Source organism: Oreochromis niloticus, linkage group LG1 (genome assembly GCF_001858045.2).
Source record: "Oreochromis niloticus isolate F11D_XX linkage group LG1, O_niloticus_UMD_NMBU, whole genome shotgun sequence".
NCBI classification, from domain to species: domain Eukaryota; kingdom Metazoa; phylum Chordata; class Actinopteri; order Cichliformes; family Cichlidae; genus Oreochromis; species Oreochromis niloticus.
Window position 1 is genome coordinate 1,588,284 of NC_031965.2, and position 19,870 is coordinate 1,608,153.

General features: G+C 43.2%; 2 protein-coding genes across 3 annotated transcripts in view; one reads left to right on the forward strand and one right to left on the reverse strand.

The window, feature by feature from the left end:
- Nucleotides 1-368: 368 nt before the first annotated feature.
- Nucleotides 369-8,359, forward strand: ndufs3 (NADH:ubiquinone oxidoreductase core subunit S3). The gene is made up of 7 exons (XM_003456887.5): nt 369-527; nt 749-814; nt 5,826-5,923; nt 6,150-6,299; nt 7,657-7,782; nt 7,865-7,984; nt 8,072-8,359. Exons 1-7 carry the CDS (start codon nt 473-475, stop codon nt 8,240-8,242), a joined length of 786 nt encoding a protein of 261 aa, XP_003456935.1. The 5' UTR covers nt 369-472; the 3' UTR covers nt 8,243-8,359.
- A 1,227-nt stretch (nt 8,360-9,586) lies between these two features.
- Nucleotides 9,587-19,870, reverse strand: part of c1qtnf4 (C1q and TNF related 4) — a 62,554-nt gene continuing 52,270 nt past the window's right edge. For both annotated transcript variants that reach the window (XM_013265135.3, XM_025906633.1), the window contains exons 2-3: nt 15,118-15,479; nt 9,587-14,054 (exon numbers count right to left, since the gene is read on the reverse strand). In XM_013265135.3, coding sequence (XP_013120589.2) covers nt 13,254-14,054; nt 15,118-15,479 — 1,163 coding nt within the window. In that variant the 3' untranslated portion in view covers nt 9,587-13,253. The remainder of the gene's footprint in view (nt 14,055-15,117; nt 15,480-19,870) is intronic.

Consider the following 19,870-nt stretch of genomic DNA (forward strand, 5'->3'; position numbering starts at 1 on the left):
TGACACAACCTTCCTCTTTAATCCAGACTTGAGAGGCCACTAGGAGTAGTTTGACTTATTGACCGCCACTGCTGTGTCCTATCATGACGCATTGTTATATAAATCGTGGTATTTTAAGCATTTGCATAGTTTGGAGCTAAAAATTACACTCGAGTGCCAAACTCAATTAATTAAATACATCTGTAAATAACTAAATGTAGCACTGATTAATTAAAATTTGAAATAATTTATTCAGTAATTACAATTTTAAATATTTAATTATATACCATTTTATTTTAAATATTTAATTAATATTTTTTTAATTAATTCATTTGGCGCTCTGTTAAAATGTGACGTTTGAATATTTCCGTTTCAGTGTACTTTCCAGGGCACCGCGCAGTCATTGAGTGACATTTGTCTTCCCGTCCACGAGGGGGCGACTGGCCGCTAATAGTCAGCTCTCGAACCGAAGAGAAAACTTGAGAGAGCCAAGATGGCGGCGTCGTTGGTACGGTTTGTCCGCGGAGGTCTCGGAAGGAGCTTTAATAGTACGTTAACTATAAATTCATATACAGGCTGTAAATTGCAGTGATTCGTTTTAGCCTGCGTCCGTTTGCATGCTACCAGTACAGTGTCGTCTTCAGCTGTCAAATGCTCCGTGTTTGACCTTCGAGCTAGCTAATGCTACCTTTAGCCAGCTCTTGTGTAGCAGTGCGGATTCACTCGTCAGTACCTCTGTGATTGATCCTTTCTGTCTGTCCCTCCTCAGTTGCGAGGACGTCGTGTCTCCTGCAGCAGCAGACCAGACTGCAGGGCTCCAGCACCGAGACCAGACGTGAGTACACACTAACTCATCCTGCAGGGTAGTGTCGCTGCACCACCGAGCTGTTTGACTTTAGGACTAATAGCTGTCAAATGTTTGGGGACCCCAGACTTAGATAGGCATTAGGATTTGTTTTTACTCAACTAGTTAACAGGACGTTACTGTGGGAGTATGGAGCAGCAAATCATAGTTTGTACCTACGGACATGGTTGCAGTGACGGGTTGTTTTTGTCCCCGGGACTAAAATTACACAGCAACGTTTTACAGCTTAAAAAAATAAGATGCTTTAAAAATATCCAGAGGATCCAAATATAGGTAACAGCACATGGAGTGGGGTCCATAACTAAAGCTGCTGTGTGATGTTATTTTGCTGATAACATTTGTCTGCTGACAGACACACAAAGCTCGACCTGTCAGATAAAGCACTAAATACATCAAATGAAAATTTAGTGTTTTCCCAGCAGTAAAAGACTTTCATGACTTTTGTGCCCGTGTCAGATGAATGAGAAAAACCTCTCTGGTACACAAAGTTGGCAACAAAGAGGCGACCCTGTGTGTATGTAGCACAGCTGCTGGCTTAGTGTGCCGCTTCTTGAAGTCTGAGCTTTGGGCTGAAACATCTGTGTTGAATCCTCCTCAGGAAGGGGAGTCCCAGTAATGACTCATGATGTTGCCTTTAGCTTTACAATCTGCTAATGAGCGGTATGACTGGCTTTGACATTTTATATTATTTGAAATGTTAAAGCTATACGTGGACTTTTAGTTACATTTGTTCATAAAGCCAGTAATAATAGTAATACATTTATAACTGTGAATATCCGGTAGCTACTATGTGAATATGACAGGAGTGGGAAACACTACCTCACCCCTGCTGCATCAACATGAAAATGACAAAATAGTCTATTTCCATAAAATATTTGTCACACAGTCATCACAATATTGAGTAAAACTTAGTTTTGGCTTCTCCTGAATATTTAAAGCCTATGGAGACATCATTGCAGTATAGAGTGTACAGTGTTTCTTCACAGCACACAGTTTACTTATACAATACAGGCCCAGTGACAACATTAACTGCCAACTTGTCAAAGCTTTTAAACAGGATAGTTGGGATAGTACCTTGTCTGAAACTAGACACCATGGTGACTAATGAAAAGTAGCATGAATCCATGAATCCAAGAGTCCAGACCTCAGAGGAAACTTGCAGGAACAAGTGCTGACCTACTGACATCAATTTTTTCAGTAACCTTGGGAGGCATCTACAGGTTGAGAAAGGCACACGCTCCTGACATCACAAGAAGCTCTGTGGGTCATTGTCAGGTCGAACTGGGATAACAGGGTTTATGAAGATCGGCTGAACCGTTGGAGCTAGCTCGTGTGCTGCAGTCAGTAAGCAAAGAGACATTCTGAAATGAATGGACACGGTTCAGATGTTCAACTTTTCACTGAAAGGTTTTCGTTGATGAAATCTTTATTTTATATTCAAAATATTTTATTTGCTTGATTTTATTTAGTAAAGTTAGGAGCACCGTCATTGACCCTGAAGTTGCTGTTATATTAGCACTGATTCCCAAACTGTCCCTCACAGTGACTTTATTATTTCAACACTGGTATCGGATCAGCGATTGGTGTTGGCAGAAATTTAAACCCAGATATTGTAATTAGGGATGCTGACCTAATTTACTGGATCGGATATCGGAGAGAAGTAAAAAATGTAATCCGATCCATTAAATAACACAAAAGCAGCTCACAAAACTTGCAACATGGTGTAACTCGGCTCATAACCGTAGCACGTTGCAGCAGTATGCGTCACCTGATAGAGCGGCTGTGTGTATTTGTAGCCTCGCTACCAAACCAGCATTTCATCTCCGAGGAAGTTATCCCAGAGAGAAGTAAAGCAAGTGTGTAAGTTCATCTCTGAATGTTTGTAAAGCGTTCCCACGTTAACCTTAACAACCGATATATGGAGCGACTGCCTCTCTCTCTCCTGTTGCTACTTCAATCGTGAAACTGCTTAATGATCAGCTGATCGGCTTTTCTGTCGTGAGTCCGTCTCTCTTCTTTGTTTTTGGCCCCTTTGCACCAGAAAGAGGAAACCAGCGGCTGAACAACAGCAGCACGTTTAAGCTTGATAAGCTGTTGTTAGAATGTATTTAATATTACTTTCTACACCAGGATCCTTTTCTACGCAGCTGACGGCTGGTAACTGTGCAGGGGCGGATCTAGCAAAGTGTAGCCAGGGGGGCCGATAGGGCATGAACAGGGAAAAGGGGGCACAAAGACATACTTTTCTTTCTTATTCTCATTTAAAATGTCGAGCTTTTAATAAATAATTATCTGAATCTTACACCCAAAGTTTTAATCTGATGTAAAATGTATAGAAGTTGTTAAGGTTCAGAAATATAGGGAAGGAAACACAGGAGGAATGCAAGTAACCACACTGGTCCAAAGAGTAAAGACGATGATTTTAATGAAAAAACACGCGTGGGAGAATGAGCGGACTCTATGAGCAGACAGCCCCACAATCTCATCCTCCAAACATCAAAATACAGTTTTATATGCATCAGAGTATATTTAGTGACGCCCCCTCATTGCGTCATCACATACATCAGCTTCAAAACCACAAATGTTCCATTTGACAACTTAAGACACAATTAAAAGTACACTGGCTTCCATCTTCTCCCCGGTGGTTTCCCGTAAGCCAGCTCAGCTCTCGCATCGTGCATCTACTGCTTCATCAGTCAACTTTCACCTACACCCTAACAGCGTGTGTGTGTATGTGTGTGTATGTCTGTCTGTGCGTGCACAGATGCTCTCTGCACCTTAGTTGACCTCAACTTAGGCAACCAGGCTAAGGCCATCCTGTGTTGTGATGATCTTGACTTATATGTAAAATGTATAAAACAACTGTTTCAATCTAACACAACTACTTACAACTTAATCAGAGATATTAATCAAAGATAAATGCATAATAAAACACCCTGCTCTTAACTTGCACTCAGACTCTGCTTTCGGTTTCACTTCCTGCAAAAGCATGTAACTTCAAAAACATATAACTTCCTGTCTTCTTTTAGCACCGAGTTACTCTTTCACCCTGCAGTCTGCATAAACATTTAAGATTATAAATTCAAAAGCATTTCGGGTTATAGATTCAACTCAACAGTTTGAAGTGGTTATAACTGGACCTGTAATAAAGGCTGATATGATACCAATATGTTTGACCATTTGAATGCAATATCAATACCTCTTGTATCAATACTTCTTGTATACATATACTTGCTATATGATTATGATGCAACAGTAATGTCAGTAATAACAGTAATAACAAAATAATAAAAATAGAATTAATAAAAATAAAATAATACATGGAAATAATAAAAATGACAAAAAATAATACTTCCTTCCCAACAAAGTCCATTACTGTATATAGTAACTGTTAAGTCTAATATACCCTAGTAAGCTATAGTACTTTTTCCTTTGGGAAGGTACCATCTGTGCAGTCTGCAATTCTGTTGAAGAAAGATGTTGAATCTATTTAATTATTCTTGAAAAATAATTTATTTCTGTACATTTTTTTTTTTCACCCTGCATCAAATTAAAGTTGATTACATCGATTAAGCATCATGAGGTGGAGGGTGGGGGGTGGTTCCCTATTTTCTTTTGCTGGGAGTTTGCAACCCTATTAGTTAGGTTGCTTAATATTTCTGCTAAGTACTCTTTAAAATACCAGAATAGGGAGGATGGAGCAGGTTTAAGTTTATTAGATTGATCAGTGTTGCTGAACTATGAAATATTTTGGGTGCAGTGTATTTTTTACACACAGGTATAACAGAATAGCTTTAGTGTTGTTGTTTATTTAAACTTGAGTATGAACTTATACAAAATGCAGCAAGATATTTAAAAAACAGTTTTATTGATTAAAAAATTGTAATCAGATTGGAAAATCTGACTCAGTGTTTCCTTAACCCTTTAAAACCGGTCGGAGCGGGCACGCTCCATTTTGCGTAACTATTTTTAAATCCCAGTAGCTCTGCAGCCACGTAAGCTAGAGCAATAATTTTTTTGCATATGAAACCGTAGGAGTTGTACTTACATCTTATTCCATTAGCTTGTCCTAGGTCACGGTTTCCTTCCACATATAGCTTTGCAAAAACTGCATAAAAAGCACTTCCAGCAACAAAAACATAATATTCCAGAAACACGCTTTGCCGATCCGATCAGCTGTTCATAACACTTCCTACGTTGGAATAGACGTTAGCGTGAACTTTCCCATGTCCGCCATTACCTGCCCGAAACCGGAAGTGACATCATTTTCGCGGAAATGTAGTTTTTTTTACTATCAGAGCCTCAAAGCCTATACTGGTGTTTTTAAAAGTTATCTTTGACTTTATGACTTTCTGTGTCATTTCTGTGATGCTTAGAACTCATATTGCACTGCTGGAAATAGTTTATTTTGATGCATATGCTGCTTTTTTGCAAATTTGCATTATAATATTTATTTTCGTTTTTCCTGTAGTATATAAAAATTGGTGTATTTCAAAAATAAAACTATGAAGACACTTCAAATAAATTTCCTGTGGTGGGAAACTAGTTTGTGCAACTTTTTTGTATTTACAGTTTTGAGGGATAAGCCTCTTAAATTTCTCTAACTAGAAATATATGTTAAAAAAACAAAAACGATTTTCAATTTTTTTGTAGTTTATTGCACATTTTTGCAATTTATGTAATTACTATGCACTTAATGCATACATATTATTAAAATTTGGGCTATAATGGTTGTATTGATGTATATCAACTTGAAATGCTCCCAAAATTGGCACTACAGCATGTAAAAATATAATATAAGCTCTGGCGGACTTGGTTCTATGGTAGGTCTTAAAGGGTTAATGCTCAGGAGAGTCCTCAGAACATCAGCGAGACAATTGGTTTGGAAAACAAATGCATATTTGCGTCTGTGACTCTGGTCAAATGTTACACAGCCTGAAGCGTCTGTCGTGGTGAATTTTGTCTCCTCTGCTCTTTGTAGCCACTGTCAGGCCCAAGGATGCTGTTGCTCACAACCAGCTGGCAGCGTTTGGGGAGTATGTGGCAGAGATGATGCCCAAATATATTCAGCAGGTCCAGGTCAGTTCATATTCACATCACAGTGTGAGCACGTACACTCTTCTGTTGCAAATCCTGCTGCTGACCGAGACAGCACATTGATGGCTTTTCACAGTTATTGTGAAATCCAAACATAGACTGACTATGTTTGGATTTACTCTGAGTAAGGAAGAAGATGGATGGATGGATGTTTAGATTCAGAAACCTGCAGCAGAGCCTAAAAAACTGTTCATGTGTGTACGTGTAGGTGACCTGCTACAACGAGCTGGAGGTGATGATCCATCCTGATGGAGTCATCCCTGTGCTGACCTTCCTGAGGGACCACACCAATGCTCAGTTCAGGAACATGACTGACCTGACAGCTGTCGACATCCCGACACGGCAGAACCGTTTTGAGGTAGCGTCACACCACATGTATCATGATTGCCCCCCCCCACACACACACACCTTTTGTTACCTTTTACTGTGTTTTAATTCAAGTAGAATCTTTCATTTTTTTAACTGAAAAAATGTGGAAAGAAAATATTTTCGAGGTGCAGCTTTGAAGATACATTTGTAACTCTGTGGCTTCCAAAGTGATGAAAAATAAATCAGCCAATGCTGACAAAACGGGAACCCAGTCAGACCCCGGGGCATCTTTTAATCACAATAAACTACATTTTTATTATTCCTTATTGATTTAACATCAATGTTTCTCTCTGGGCTGTGACTCTCAGATGAAGTAGAAGAAGTAAAGACTTAAACAGTCCCCATGTTTACGGCATTTTGACAATTAGCAAGTTGTGGACTAGTCAAAGTCTATAATTTTGGGGTTTATGAAAGTTTATTTCCTTAGAACATCAAAGTATTGATGTTTTCTTTGTACAGTGTAAATAAATAATTCAGTCCTGAGGGTGTGTGGGTGGGGGTGGGGGGTGGGGGGGGCTGCTGCTGTTGCTGCTACAGAGATAAACTGGAACTGACTGAGCCGTGAGCTGCCTGAGGTTATTGCTAAGAGAGGCGAGGATTAAAGCAACATATCTGCAGGTGCATGCCTGTGTAGCCATGGTAACAAGAAAGTAGAACCCAGGGTTTACACATCTGCTCCTTAGCAGGTAACTATCAGTGCAGGTGAACAACAACACATAACATGTTAAACTGTCATTATTTGTTTAACAAAAATGTAGGCCAAGTCTACAATCAATGCTTTGATAGGAATTATGAGGGAAAGTAGAGCCTGGTGCTGGTAATCAATGCATTTGATTAATTGATCATCAGCATGGCCAGCCAAGGAGGAAGGATGAGCACTGATAAAGAAGCAATTATTTATGCTCATCAGTCCATTCCAAAGCACCAAAAACCACATATAATAAACTTTTTCAGTTTAATATTAAATGGTCAGGCTCTAACCTTCATCCATCGAACCGTTTTCTTCCACTTATCTGGAGCCGGGTCGCAGGGGCGGCACCAGGAAGGCCTGTTTTGGAGCCACAGAACCTGGGCACCTTGAGTCATTTAGGGGCATCGCATGTATACTGAGGGCGTTCTAGAGTCAAATACGAGGCCATCTGTCTGAGAGCTAAAGTCTGGTTGACATTAGGTCATGTAACAGGATAACAGCACACCAACCACTCTGTAACAGAAGAGCTGAAAAGAATCATTTCGAAGTCCAGACTCGGTCCAAGAGAAGGGCTGTGGTGGGACGTTAGGTAGTTTAATTTATGCATTGAGTGTGTACTGTAGTACTCTGGCTGACTGTGTGTGCTGGTTTACAGATTGTGTACAACCTGCTGTCGCTGCGCTACAACTCCCGTATCCGCGTCAAGACCTACACCGATGAGTTAACACCGATTGACTCCGCCGTCCCCGTCCACATGGCCGCCAACTGGTACGAGAGGGAGGTGAGTCGCCCGATGCACTTGTGAAACTCAGCAGCGGTTTATACTGACATTACAAACTGAGAGCAAAGCTGTATTACCACAGGTGTGGGACATGTTTGGAGTTTTCTTTGCCAACCATCCTGACCTGAGACGCATCCTGACAGACTATGGCTTCGAGGGTCACCCCTTCAGGAAGGACTTCCCTCTGTCGGGATACGTGGAGGTAAGTTCACTTTGCTGGAGTTGAATAAAGTGGACTCAATGTGAGAGACGGGGAAGAATCTGACCCAAAGCATGCCTTCCTCTGCAGGTTCGTTATGACGATGAGTTGAAGCGTGTGGTGGCGGAGCCTGTGGAGCTGGCACAGGAGTTTCGGAAGTTTGATTTAAACACGCCCTGGGAGGTGTTCCCTGCCTACCGAGATCCCAAAGAGGATGCACCCAAGCTGGAGGCTGGCGAAAAGGCCCCTGAGAAGAAGTGACATCCTCTTCTTTAGCCTCCACATCTTCATCACCATGTTCTGTTTTTGTGTTATTCTGGGAGTCCAACCCCCCAACAATCCAGATATTTATGTAAATAAAGATACTAGTAAAACATCTGGAATATTGTGGCTTTTTTTTTCTTCCAGTTGATGCAAAAAGTACTTGAAAGGGTTTGACAGAGGGGTACAGACCTGTCGCTTCACCATAAACTGGGAAAATGTTTCAAAAAGTAAACCCAATGATGCACAAATTAAAAGCCTTATTTAGCTTAATTTTTCAAAATATGTGCTTAAAGAATTTACATTCATGTTGGAATCATGAGCAGAAGAATATCGACCCGGGGGGAACAAAAAGTAGGGGAAAAAAAATTAAGATGTTGGTGGCCAGTTGCTGACCTCAACTTTTGTGTTTTTTCACTGGTTTTGCATTCGATTGGACTCAGTGTCACTACAGGTCGCATGACAGGATAACTGGACCCTGCAGAGGTTGCACAGGCAGTCCAACTCCTACACCCAACGCTGCCTGGTTGCTCTTCAGACTGTTGAGGAGCTCAGCGATGCCCTGGCTCCGGTCTGGGAGGAATCACCCAGGACTCCATCAGTTGTCTCCTTAGGAGCATGTCCCAACATTGTCGGGCATGCATGCAAGCACATGGTGGGCCATACAAACTATTGACACTATTTGAGTTTCAGAATTGTTGTTTTGGCAACTAACCTGCTGTATTTCTTTCCCTTTGATTTTGAGAGTTTTCTTAAATGCCGCCTTGGGTAGGTAGAAAATGTTCACTTCTAACAAATGGCGCAGCATCCTTTTGTTCGTGACGTGTCCCTTACACGAGGGCATCCAGCATCAAATCTGTGCCGAATAAGGGGAAATAAAGGACCAGCCTGAAGTAACTAAACTGGGGGACGCTGTGTATTTCAGTTTTATGGGCCCCAAATAAACTGTGCCTACCGAGGCAGCAGCTTTACCAAGTTGATAAAAGAGAAAACTAACAAACTGTGAGTGAGTGAAAAATTCTGTGAGTTTGGTTAAAGTTGTGTTCAAATGTTTACCGAGGTTATGATGTTCATGTGACTGTGATTATAGTTTTAACCTTGCAGTGTCTGTTACGAACTTCATATAATACCCCCCCCCCACCACCACCACTACATAGAACCGAAAAACTGAAACCAGACGTTTTAAACTATGACTAAAGTGAAAGCCAGTCATGAAACAAACTTTTAATCGGTGACCACTGAAGACTTTTCAAATGTCAAACGCTAAAATTAGCCTGCAGGTGGCGCTGCAGCACTGAATATAAAGCTGGAAATTCCTTCATCGCAGTCAGAATGACACTCAAACCTTTGTTTCTTTTTTATTTTGTCAAACATCTTCATTGAAGCATTCATTTTACAAATAAGAAATACTCGAAACACGTCAAAGAAAGAGTCAACGTGGGGCAGACTGCTACAGACAGGCTGTGGGTCAAACTGAGCTCTCTTTCCCCATAAGCAGGGTCACACTTTCAGTTTCAATCATACCGAGTTAAATGATGCTGTTCCAGAAAGTGAGCACATTTTGACCCATGTCTGTGCCACATATTTACTAATGCACAGTCTTCCATGGGGATTATCAGAAACAGAAGCACAGACCAGAAACATCCAACATATCGTCAGTTACTGTACAGATAAGTCACTAATCAAGAAAAGTACACAGCAGGCATCGACTGGGTCTGTGAAGCTGCTCAGCAATCGTGACAAAGTATCTTTTTCATGTATTTCACTTAAATGCATGCATCACATGAGTTTGGTGCAGGATTTCTGGACACCTTTGCAGACTGGTCATGGTTCTGAAAGCTGAACTGAGGCGTTCCACTTCTGTGCACTCCTCACTGAGGCTGAAACCACCAAGCGTTCGACTGTGACAGAATATATCTGCAATGAGCCATGCTCACAGTGTAATTTCATACTGTTTAAAAAAAGGCATATTATTCTGAATTTCTCAGAAGTGAGTGCGGCCCGTAAAGGACAGGAAATTGTGGATTAGTGAGGCTGTGAGTGTGGAGCCACCTGAAGCCGGAGACCAGCTGGTGCAAAATCATTTCTCCTGTGCCCAAAAGATGTGACAATGAAGCAAACACTTTTCTTTTTACTTTCCACTACTCTAACGCTGTCGGTTGGGAACATTTTCAGGTTTATCTCTTCAGGTTTTCATCATTTTAAAGCACAGCTTTCCACAGCTTGGTCCATTTGATGTGACTTCCTGCGGCTGCACACTCTCATTTCTGTCTCTTCCTTTGCCACGGAGTGTGTGGTTAGAAATTTCTGCACTTAATATTAGCCACTAATCACATTACTGCCAGATGAGGGATAGTCAGAATTCAGGGATACATGAAGGGTTGCATGCTTCTTATAATGCAGCTTGTATTTTTTTCTAATCAGTCCAAATGACTTTGCACCAGCCCACTGTTTATGTTTCTTTCCAATGAATCTTTCACCACTGCGGCGCTCCAAGGGCCGGTAAAACTGGCAGGACTGCAGCGAGTTAACGGGCATCTAGTTTATTAATAGTGTGGCTGTTTGGATTATTTTAGGAGTTACGTGTATTGGCTGCAACATTCACTGCCATTCAGCCTGCCAGCTGAAGCGTGGCTACCCACGCGATGATTACCCCTGCTGTGGTGCTTCAGTCTAAATGCACTACACTGGAGGAAGAGGAAGTGTTTATACACAAGAGTATGATACTGCTTTCCACTAGTTTCTTGAGCTAATTAATTTTTAATAGAGATTTTTCCGTGTGGCTCAGGATCGGCAGTTGTCCGAGATCTCTGATTCACTGGTTATGATGTGGACATCATAGATTATGTCTTATTTAAATGTGAACTTCTCCACCCACAGCTTTACAAGCTTTACAAACTGTGTTGTGTTAAATGTCGTTTACTGTGAGAGTGAACTGTTCATTACCACCAAAATACTGATTAATGAAACTAATGTTGATTTGTTATTTTAGTCTTCAGGAAGCAAATTTGCATTTTTTTTAAAACACTGGTGTGTTTAGATCAGGGGTGTCCAACTCCAGGCCTCGAGGGCCACAACTGATTTAAATGGCTAAATGACCTCCTCAACATGTCCTGAAGTTCTCCAGAGGCCTGGTAACAAACTAATCATGTGATTCAGGTGTGCTGACCCAGGGTGAGATCTAAATCCTGCAGGACACCGGCCCTCGAGGCCTGGAGTTGGACACCACTGGTTTAGATCATTGGTTATATGAGAATCTCATTCCTGTGAATTTACAGCCAGTTAACTGTAATAAAAATGTAAATGTTCAGTAAAAGTGAAGTATGATTTCACATGTTGCCTTTCCAACACAGAAGGTGATTTCATAAAGTCAAGGTTCATCACAACTTGAAAAGCATCATCGTTTCCCCTGTGGCGTGAAATTAAACAGACATGCATATTATAGCAGCCGGGAGAAGCAATTAAATTTTCCCCACAGTGGTTCTGAAGACATGAATTAAGCGCTGCTAGAATTAGAAATCAAATTAAGGTCCAGATCCCCTCAGGCTCAGAGGTGGCATGTGGTCAACAGTCGGATGGATATGGAGTCTGCACATTTCTACAGCTACGTCAGTTTGTTCCCGTCGCGCTCTGCTCCTCCTGCGGCCGATATTTGGGCGAGAAACACCAAACTTTAAAAAAAAGACTCATTTTGACACAAAACACACAGATTTCATATCAATTTACATGCCTCTATAGACAAAGAAAGTAAAGACACTTTACAAGCAGAAACACCTTGGACGAGGGTAACAAATGCACTTGGAGGAATATTTTCCTCAAAAAAATGAAAAATTCAGTGATCATCTACCACAACTTTATGGCTCACTGCCTTGTCTACAGCTCAGACTGAAATGTGCATGCAGTCTGAATTTTCATTTTGCTCAATGTAATGGAATTAAGTACATCGCTTTGCAGTTTAATCCTTCCTTTATAATTCTGCAGTAGATTACACAGAACATTTACTGCACATTTATCAAAACATGCTTACAAGTTTCTCTTCAGAGCAAGAGCTTATGTTCAGAATGCTATCAAATATAAAGACTGTACAAGGACGATGTACTGTGGTACGCACTGGCCAACTGTCAACATTGAATAATCATTTTTATAACACTTTAACTAAAGTCGCCTCATTTAATCACTTCATTTTGCACTGTAGTTGGCAAGTAACATATGTGTTTATCTGTCAGCAACTTAAAATCATCAAGCAGCAACGAGCAGCAGCCTCTGCTAAAAAAAGAAGCTAACAAAGCCAAATCTATGAGCCACTTGGGCCTGACAACAGAAACAACTCAGTTTCAGTGCAGCAGAAATACGCAGGTGTAGAGTTGGGTTCAATTTTTTTCTTTGTCATTATAGCGAGTCTTTTGGGGCGTTTTCATTGCCTAAAAAATAACTTGCTGTGTTTATTGCACCGCCTTGGATTCAGTGTTTGTGAGTGACTTTCTAACAGTTGGCATTAATTATCAGATATCTGTGACTGCACATGCAGCTCGCTAACCTATGTTTGCTGCCTAACTTGCAAGTTAGCTTGCTAGCATTCCACCTTAGCAGTCCACCGTCTTGTCCAAGTATCCATCCAATCATATAATAATTATTAACAGTATATCACAGAGCATTTCTGAATCTCACTCTGAGTGGGTTTGAGCTGTATAAAAGACATGGACGCTAACTGATGAGCTAACACAGGAGTGAGTGGGTGATAACCACTGAACTTTCATTAAAGAGTTAAATATTCGCATCGGCTAAAGTCATATCCTGGGAAGCCACTGGCTGAACATTGATTTTGTTGTAAGCGCTGCACTCAGTCCGAGTCCCTGTGACTTTGTGAAGGAATTCATATGAAGCAGAAAGACAGCCACAAACCAGCATTCATTTGGAGTACGGCTCCCCAGTACCTCCAGTGAAATCTGAGACTTTTCCATCTTGCATGAATTCCTCCAGAAATGTTCGGTGCCTATCCAAGGTGCTGCAGCTAGGGTTTCTTGTCTGCATATGATTGGCTGGTGGCAGTATTGGTGGTGGCGGCAGCAGGAAATTGTGGGTATACCAGGAAGCCGGTAAAAGTGATGTACTTAGCGTGGTTGCTGTAGGCGCCGAATCCATCTCTCTGGTGGGAGTAGAGCCAGACTGTGTCCCCTGGTTTCAGTGACAGCATCAAACTCTGGCTTTGCAGAGCTTTCTCACCTTGGCTATCGTCATAGATCATCGCTTGCACTTCCAGGCGGTTCTTCATCAGTTTGACGGACAGTGTCTTCTGTGGCATCTTGCCCACGTTGAAGGAGAAGTAGTACGCCCCGGGAATGCGGCAGGTGAACACTCCCTCCGTCACGTTGAAGTCTTCCCCTATGTTAACAAATGCAGTGTCGAAGCTCACCGGCTGGTGTTGCGGCATGCCCAGTTGGTTCACGCCCACAATGCTTTGGGTGCGCCCCACCGAGAAAGCAGATCTCTGGTCATCCTCTTCGTCCTCCTCTTCTTCCTCTTTCATTTGCAGCTCCTTCTCCCCATCCGTCATTCCAGGTCTGACATGATCCGTGGCCTGGTTGTCGCTCGGCAGTGGGATGTTGTCTTGCAGTGGCTGCTCGGAGTCGCCGTGCTGCTGGTGGTGAAGGTGGTGCGTTTGGTAGCCGTAGACATCGGGGTACACAAGGTAACCGTTGAAGGTGGTGTAGTGTCCGGTGTTGCTGTACAGCGCGTAGCGAGGGTCGCCATGGAGACGGAGCCAGACAGTGTCCCCAAACTCCAGCTGCAGCATCACACTCTGGCTCTGCACCTGAGGAATGACGCAGACTTTGTTATCCTGGTGTAGTCATACCGAGGCCTGTTTCACATCAACAACAAACACATGATCCTGTCACACAGCCTTTCATTGGACGGAATAATCCGCTCTGATCTGATCTCATTCCCATCCCCACACAAACACACCCTCTGTGAGTGCTCTGATGTGATAAAAGAGCGCTGTAAATATCTCCTTTGGGAGAAAAAATACATATCGAGAGAGATTGTTTCAATCAATAATAAGATGCCTCTATAAAGTACTAGAGCCTGGTTAAAGGTTATTGATGTTCCATATTTTGGGAAATATGTTAACTTGATTAGATTAGAAGCTTTTGCATTTTTTTTAATGTGCATGAAATGCAATGATCTGCTGGAAAACCTCTGGGTCCTGACATTCATGTGCATGCCACTGGGATATACCAGAAGGTGTGCATGGCTTCACCCAGTAGGAGAGCGTGCCTTCAGGACATCTGAGGCACATGACACAGAGCTAGAGACCCTGATCCAGTCTTCTTGATTCTGACTGAGCACTAAAAAACACAACAGATTCATGCTGGGGGATCTTAGCCCAGGACACTTTCAGTACAATTCTCAATGTCCGGAATTTCACTTCACAAAGCAAAGTCCCAGTGCCCGACAGATCAGGATACACTTGGAGCTCCTTTGACCGTGTCCTAGTGGGCCAGCTGTGTGTATAAGCACAATGTAAGGTAGATTATTTAATGTTGTGGCCAAAGTACTAACAATGGAGCTGGAGGTCACTTCCATAAAAACCTGAAGAAGGCTCCAAAGTTAAAAAAAACAGTCACTTTATTATAATAAGCAGAGGTGCATTAGGGCTTGGTGCATTTCTGCTCAGTCATTGACAAGAGAGAGATAAGGGAATAAAAGTTTAGGTCAGTCTCAGCCTCCAAGTGTAGTAATCCTAACCAGTAATTAGTGGACAGAAGTTGATGGACACCTGCTGAACATGTAAAGCAGTACTGGATGATAAGATTTGCCCGCTAGCAGCTTTCTGTACATAAAAACATAAATAAGATTGAAGCTCTGAAGCGTACCTTCCTCTCCTCCCCTGCATTTTCTTCATACACAATGGCCTGCACCTCATTCCTGTTTTTCATCAGCATCACAGACAGGTCCTTATGTGGAAACTTTCCCACGGTGAAGGAAAAGTAGTAGGCTCCGGGGATACGACAGCGGAACAGACCTGACTTGGCATCAAAGTCCCCACCGATGTTGACGTAAACAGAGTCAAAGGTCACCGTCATCTTCGGCCCACCTTCCATGCTGCTGGTGCGAGCGACTGAGAAAGCTGAGCGCAGCTCTACATCATCAAGCAGACGGGCAAAACCCCACGCACTGCCCACGCGATTCAGGCACAGCAGACCAATCAACAGGCCGGCTGGGAGCAGCATCTTATCTGTAGAAAGTAAGAAAGAAGGGACACGTTTACATCACGCACAGGTTTGTAAAGTTTCAGTCACACATCTCAGAGTTTCAGTCCTGGCTGCGGTTTTTGTAGCAGTCTCTCATAGAAAGGTTTCCATGGATGTATAATCAATACGTGACAGGGAAGTTAGGATATGGAATTTCCCTTGCTGCCTTGTCTTACTCCATGATTCTGAGTGGGATTTAATAAATAACCCTGTTGTGTTCAACCTGCTCGAACAGCACATCAGCTCCAGCTGCCTGAAGCCTTGCATTCATTAATCTTGCTGCTTAGTGGCTGCAACGTTTGTAACGGTTGTTTCATTCATTTCCACAGCGTCGTATTCGTCCCCTTCACATGATTTGATACACCAACGCTCATCGTGAACTAGCACATGGAGATAAACCAGAACCCATTTCTGTGGAGAAGAGTTGGACAAGTTTTTTTCTGTCGATGGTTTCTTAATCATCACCGTGGCAACACAGTAATGTGGTGGATAACGCCATTGCCTCACACCTGAAAGTGTTTGCCTCCTACCTGTGTGAGTTCTCTCTCCATCACTCATTTCAGAGACACGTAGTTGGTAGGGTTCAGATAATTGTTGATTCTAAACTGCCCAAAGATATGAACACAGACACGCATGCGCGCGCACACACACGCACACAGACAGACACACGCGCGCACCCCCCCCGTAAATGGACGGATGCTGCTTGCGTGCTGTCTCAGCCTTGCTGTGCTGCTGTCACTGCCCTTGAGGCAGTCAATGACCTCCCGGATGTATCTGAGCTGCTCTCGCTGAGTCAGTGTTGTCGGCACACTTGAACCAGCAAAAACGTCCTGAAATTCAGCACCAACTCAAAACATCACCTGACAAAAATGTCCATTGTAGAGAATTATGGACAATAATAAATTACTGAGCTCCAACTATTAAGCAAAGGCCATTTACTGCATATGAAAGATGACATTGCTCCATCAAGCTGAGCTTTTTGTCCACTGCCATCTAGATTAGTTTTACGACCAAGCTGGCCTGTCTTGGCCTATCATCCCTGCTCTGCTAAACTCTGCAGCAAGCGTCGGCACCGAGTTGCCAGGTCTCCAGCCTCTCATCCCTCCTTGGCTTAACTCTGCAGCAAACGTCGACACCAAGTTGCCAGGTTCCCAGCCACTCATCCCTGCTTTGCAAAATTCTGCAGGAAACATCGGCACCGGGTTGCCAGGCTCTCAGCCACTCATCCCTCCTTCGCAAATTCTGCCGTTAACCTCAGCACCGAGTTGCCAGGTCTCCAGCCTCTCATCCCTCCTTGGCTTAACTCTGCAGCATATGTCCATTCATTCCTCCTCTGCTAAACTCTGCAGCAAGCGTCGGCACCGAGTTGACAGGTTTCAGCCACTCATCCCTCCTTCGCAAAATTCTGCAGCAAACATTGGCACCGGTGTTCTGGGAATCCATCCTACCCGACAAAACATCCTACCCAATGTTTCTGCGCAGACGCCGCGCATGCGCACAAAACCAACGCCGAATTAACTTCTTTTTCTCTCACCCATCCGGAATACTTCTTAAGGTTATGGTTATGGTTAGGGTTATGGTTAGGGGTTGGGTTAGGTTTAGTCGCATGTCACCGTCAAATTATAATACGGGTAGGACGTTTTGTCGGAGTAGGATGGTTTCTCAGAACACCGGGTTGCCAGGTTCTCAGCCACTCCTTACTCCTTGAAAAATTTTGCAGCAAACCTAGGCACCGAGTTGCAAGGTTCCTTTATCCCTCATTCGCAAAAGCAGCAGCAGCTTTTTACCATTGGGTTGGCAGTTCGCTGCATAGACAAAAAAAAAGAAAAAAGCACGAGTTGCCAGTTCTCCATCCCTCCGTAGCAACTGCAGCATGCTTCAGCACCGAGTTGCCAGGTTCCCAGCCTCTCATCCCTCTTCGGCTGAACTCTGCAGCAAACCTTGGCACTGGGTTGCCAGGTTCCTTTATCCCTCATTCGCAACATCAACAGCATCAGCAAGCTTTTTTGCCATAGGGTTGCCAGTTCCCAGTGTAGACAAATAAATGCAGCATCTAGCCTCCCTACTACTGTCCTGCCAGTTTCTTTGCATCCATCATGGCAAGAAGCAGCATGAATCCTTCTAGCTCCGATACCAAGTTGTCATTTCTCATTTGCAAAACGGCCAGTTTTTCTACATGGGGGGGACAAAAAAAAAAAAAAAAAAGGCACTGGGTTGCCAGGTTTTTCCTTTATCCCGACAAGCAGTCGCAAGCCTTCTACCCACGCCTTGCCAGTTTCCCTTCCCTCTGTCCATCCTTCGCAAAATTTAGCAACATGCTTTCGTGGCACCAGGATGCTAGGTCCTTCCCCCATATCCATTCGCACCAGCAAGCTTTTCTACAAACGAGTCGCCAGTTTCTCTTTCCCGTTGTTCTGACAAACCATCCTACTTTGGCAAAACGTCCTACCGTAAGTAGTTTATGCACATTTCTGCTGTCACAGAGTAATTCCAGCACTAATTTAAGTAGGTATGACGGTTTGCCACGTAACTTTGCCCATCAGAGTATACTTGTAGCTCATATGCATACAGCCAGGATGGTTTGCCACTTCATTTTACCCGTTAAAGTATGCTTGTAGGTAACATTCACAAAGGTAGCATGGTTTACCAATTAATTTTACCCGTCAGAGTATGTTTGTAGCTCTTATTAACAAAGGTAGGATGATTTGCCACTGAATTTGAGCTGTTAAAGTATGCTTCTAGCTCAGATTAACAAAAGTAGGATGATTTGCCACTAAATTTTAGCAGTTTAAGTATGCTTGTAGGTGACATTCACAAAGGTAGGATGGTTTGGCAGCTAATTTTACCGGTCAGAGTATTTTTCTAGCTAATATTCACAAAGGTAGGATGGGTTGCCACTGAATTTTGTGTTGTGCGCATGCGCAGAAACAACGGGTAGGATGGTTTGCCAGGTAGGATGGATTCCCAGAACACCGTATCCCATATTGGCAAAATGCAGCAGCGTGCTTTGGCACCGGGATGCTAGGTTCTCTTCCTCTATCACTCCTATGCTAATACAGTAGCAAGCTAGGTTCTACTAGGCTTCTCTTTCTCCATGCCCCTACGCAATACAGTAGCAAGTGTTGGCACCGGGATGCCAGCCTTTCTTCCTCTATCCCTCCTATGCAAATACAGTAGTGAGCCTTGGCACCGAGTTGCCTGGTTCTTCTTTATCCCTCATTCGCGTACTCAGCAGCAAGCTTTCTAATATAGAGTTGCCAGTTTCTCTGAATTTATCACAGCAAAAGCAGCAGTGAATCCTTCTACCGCAGGGACGCCAGCATCTAGCCCTCATACGCTAAGCAGCAGATGTTCCTTTCAGCACCAAAACGCCAGGTTCTCTGTCTCTATTCCTTATTTGCAAATGCAGAAAACGTTCTTTGCACTGAGATGCCAGGTTCCGTTCCATAAGCAGCTTACCCTTCCATTACTGGATTGGCAATCAATCACTCGCAAAAAACCCAAAACATTACTTTCACCAGGATGCCAGTTTCTCCATTTCGTCCAGTCTTTCACAAGATGTAGCAGCAAACTGTTCCGGCACCGAGATGCCAGTTTCTCTGCCATCCTTCCTGCCTTCGCAAAGCACTGACATACCTTCGTGGCACTGGGATGCCAGATTCTGTCCTCTATCACTCCTTTTAAGACATCCAAACTGCACCATGTGCATAATTCTCCATGGCATCCATTCACTTCTCACGTGCTTTCACGAGCAATATCTAGCATCCACCCTCGACACAATCATTCGAGACCGCTCTCTGAGCCGACTTACGGTTCCGAGTACGTCTAAACAGCTCATCATCTCCCACGAAGTTCAGTGGACTCGCCCTCTGCTCTCTGACGATTTTGGGGGGTTATTATTATAGAAGACGACTTTCCTCTAATCAGTCTTTCCATTTATCAACCCTTCCCAAGCTGCCACCGTCACTTCTGTTCATTGCAGATATAAGCACATTAGTTATCACTACCTTATCTGAAGTAATTAACCAGCTAAGCAGCCCCTCTCCATCTTCTACTCAAAGACAAGCTCACGCAAGCCTTACGAACCTTGAAGCCTCACCTCAAATCTCAAAATCCATCATACTTCTCTGTCAGCGCTTCAGTTCAAAGTCGAGCCATGTCACTACCCAATCGAGGGTTCCCCTCATTCACTTATTAAGAATTCAGTTGTTCTCAATTTCCTTTGACCTCTTCTCCTGCCATTCCTTCCTAATTGTCCGAGCTGATCCACTCCACTCCATGGACTCCTCGACTACCTTAACAAGAGCTGTTCAGCTTCGCTAGTCTGCCACCAGTCATTTGACATCATCGTAGGGTCTCGAGGCATCTGTCACCG

Bases quoted from the DNA above. Each gene is read 5' to 3' on its own strand.
- ndufs3 (XM_003456887.5), top strand. From the start codon at position 473: ATGGCGGCGTCGTTGGTACGGTTTGTCCGCGGAGGTCTCGGAAGGAGC. The intron at 815-5,825 runs GTGAGTACACAC...TGCTCTTTGTAG, and splicing joins CTCCAGCACCGAGACCAGAC to CCACTGTCAGGCCCAAGGAT. The intron at 5,924-6,149 runs GTCAGTTCATAT...GTGTACGTGTAG, and splicing joins AATATATTCAGCAGGTCCAG to GTGACCTGCTACAACGAGCT.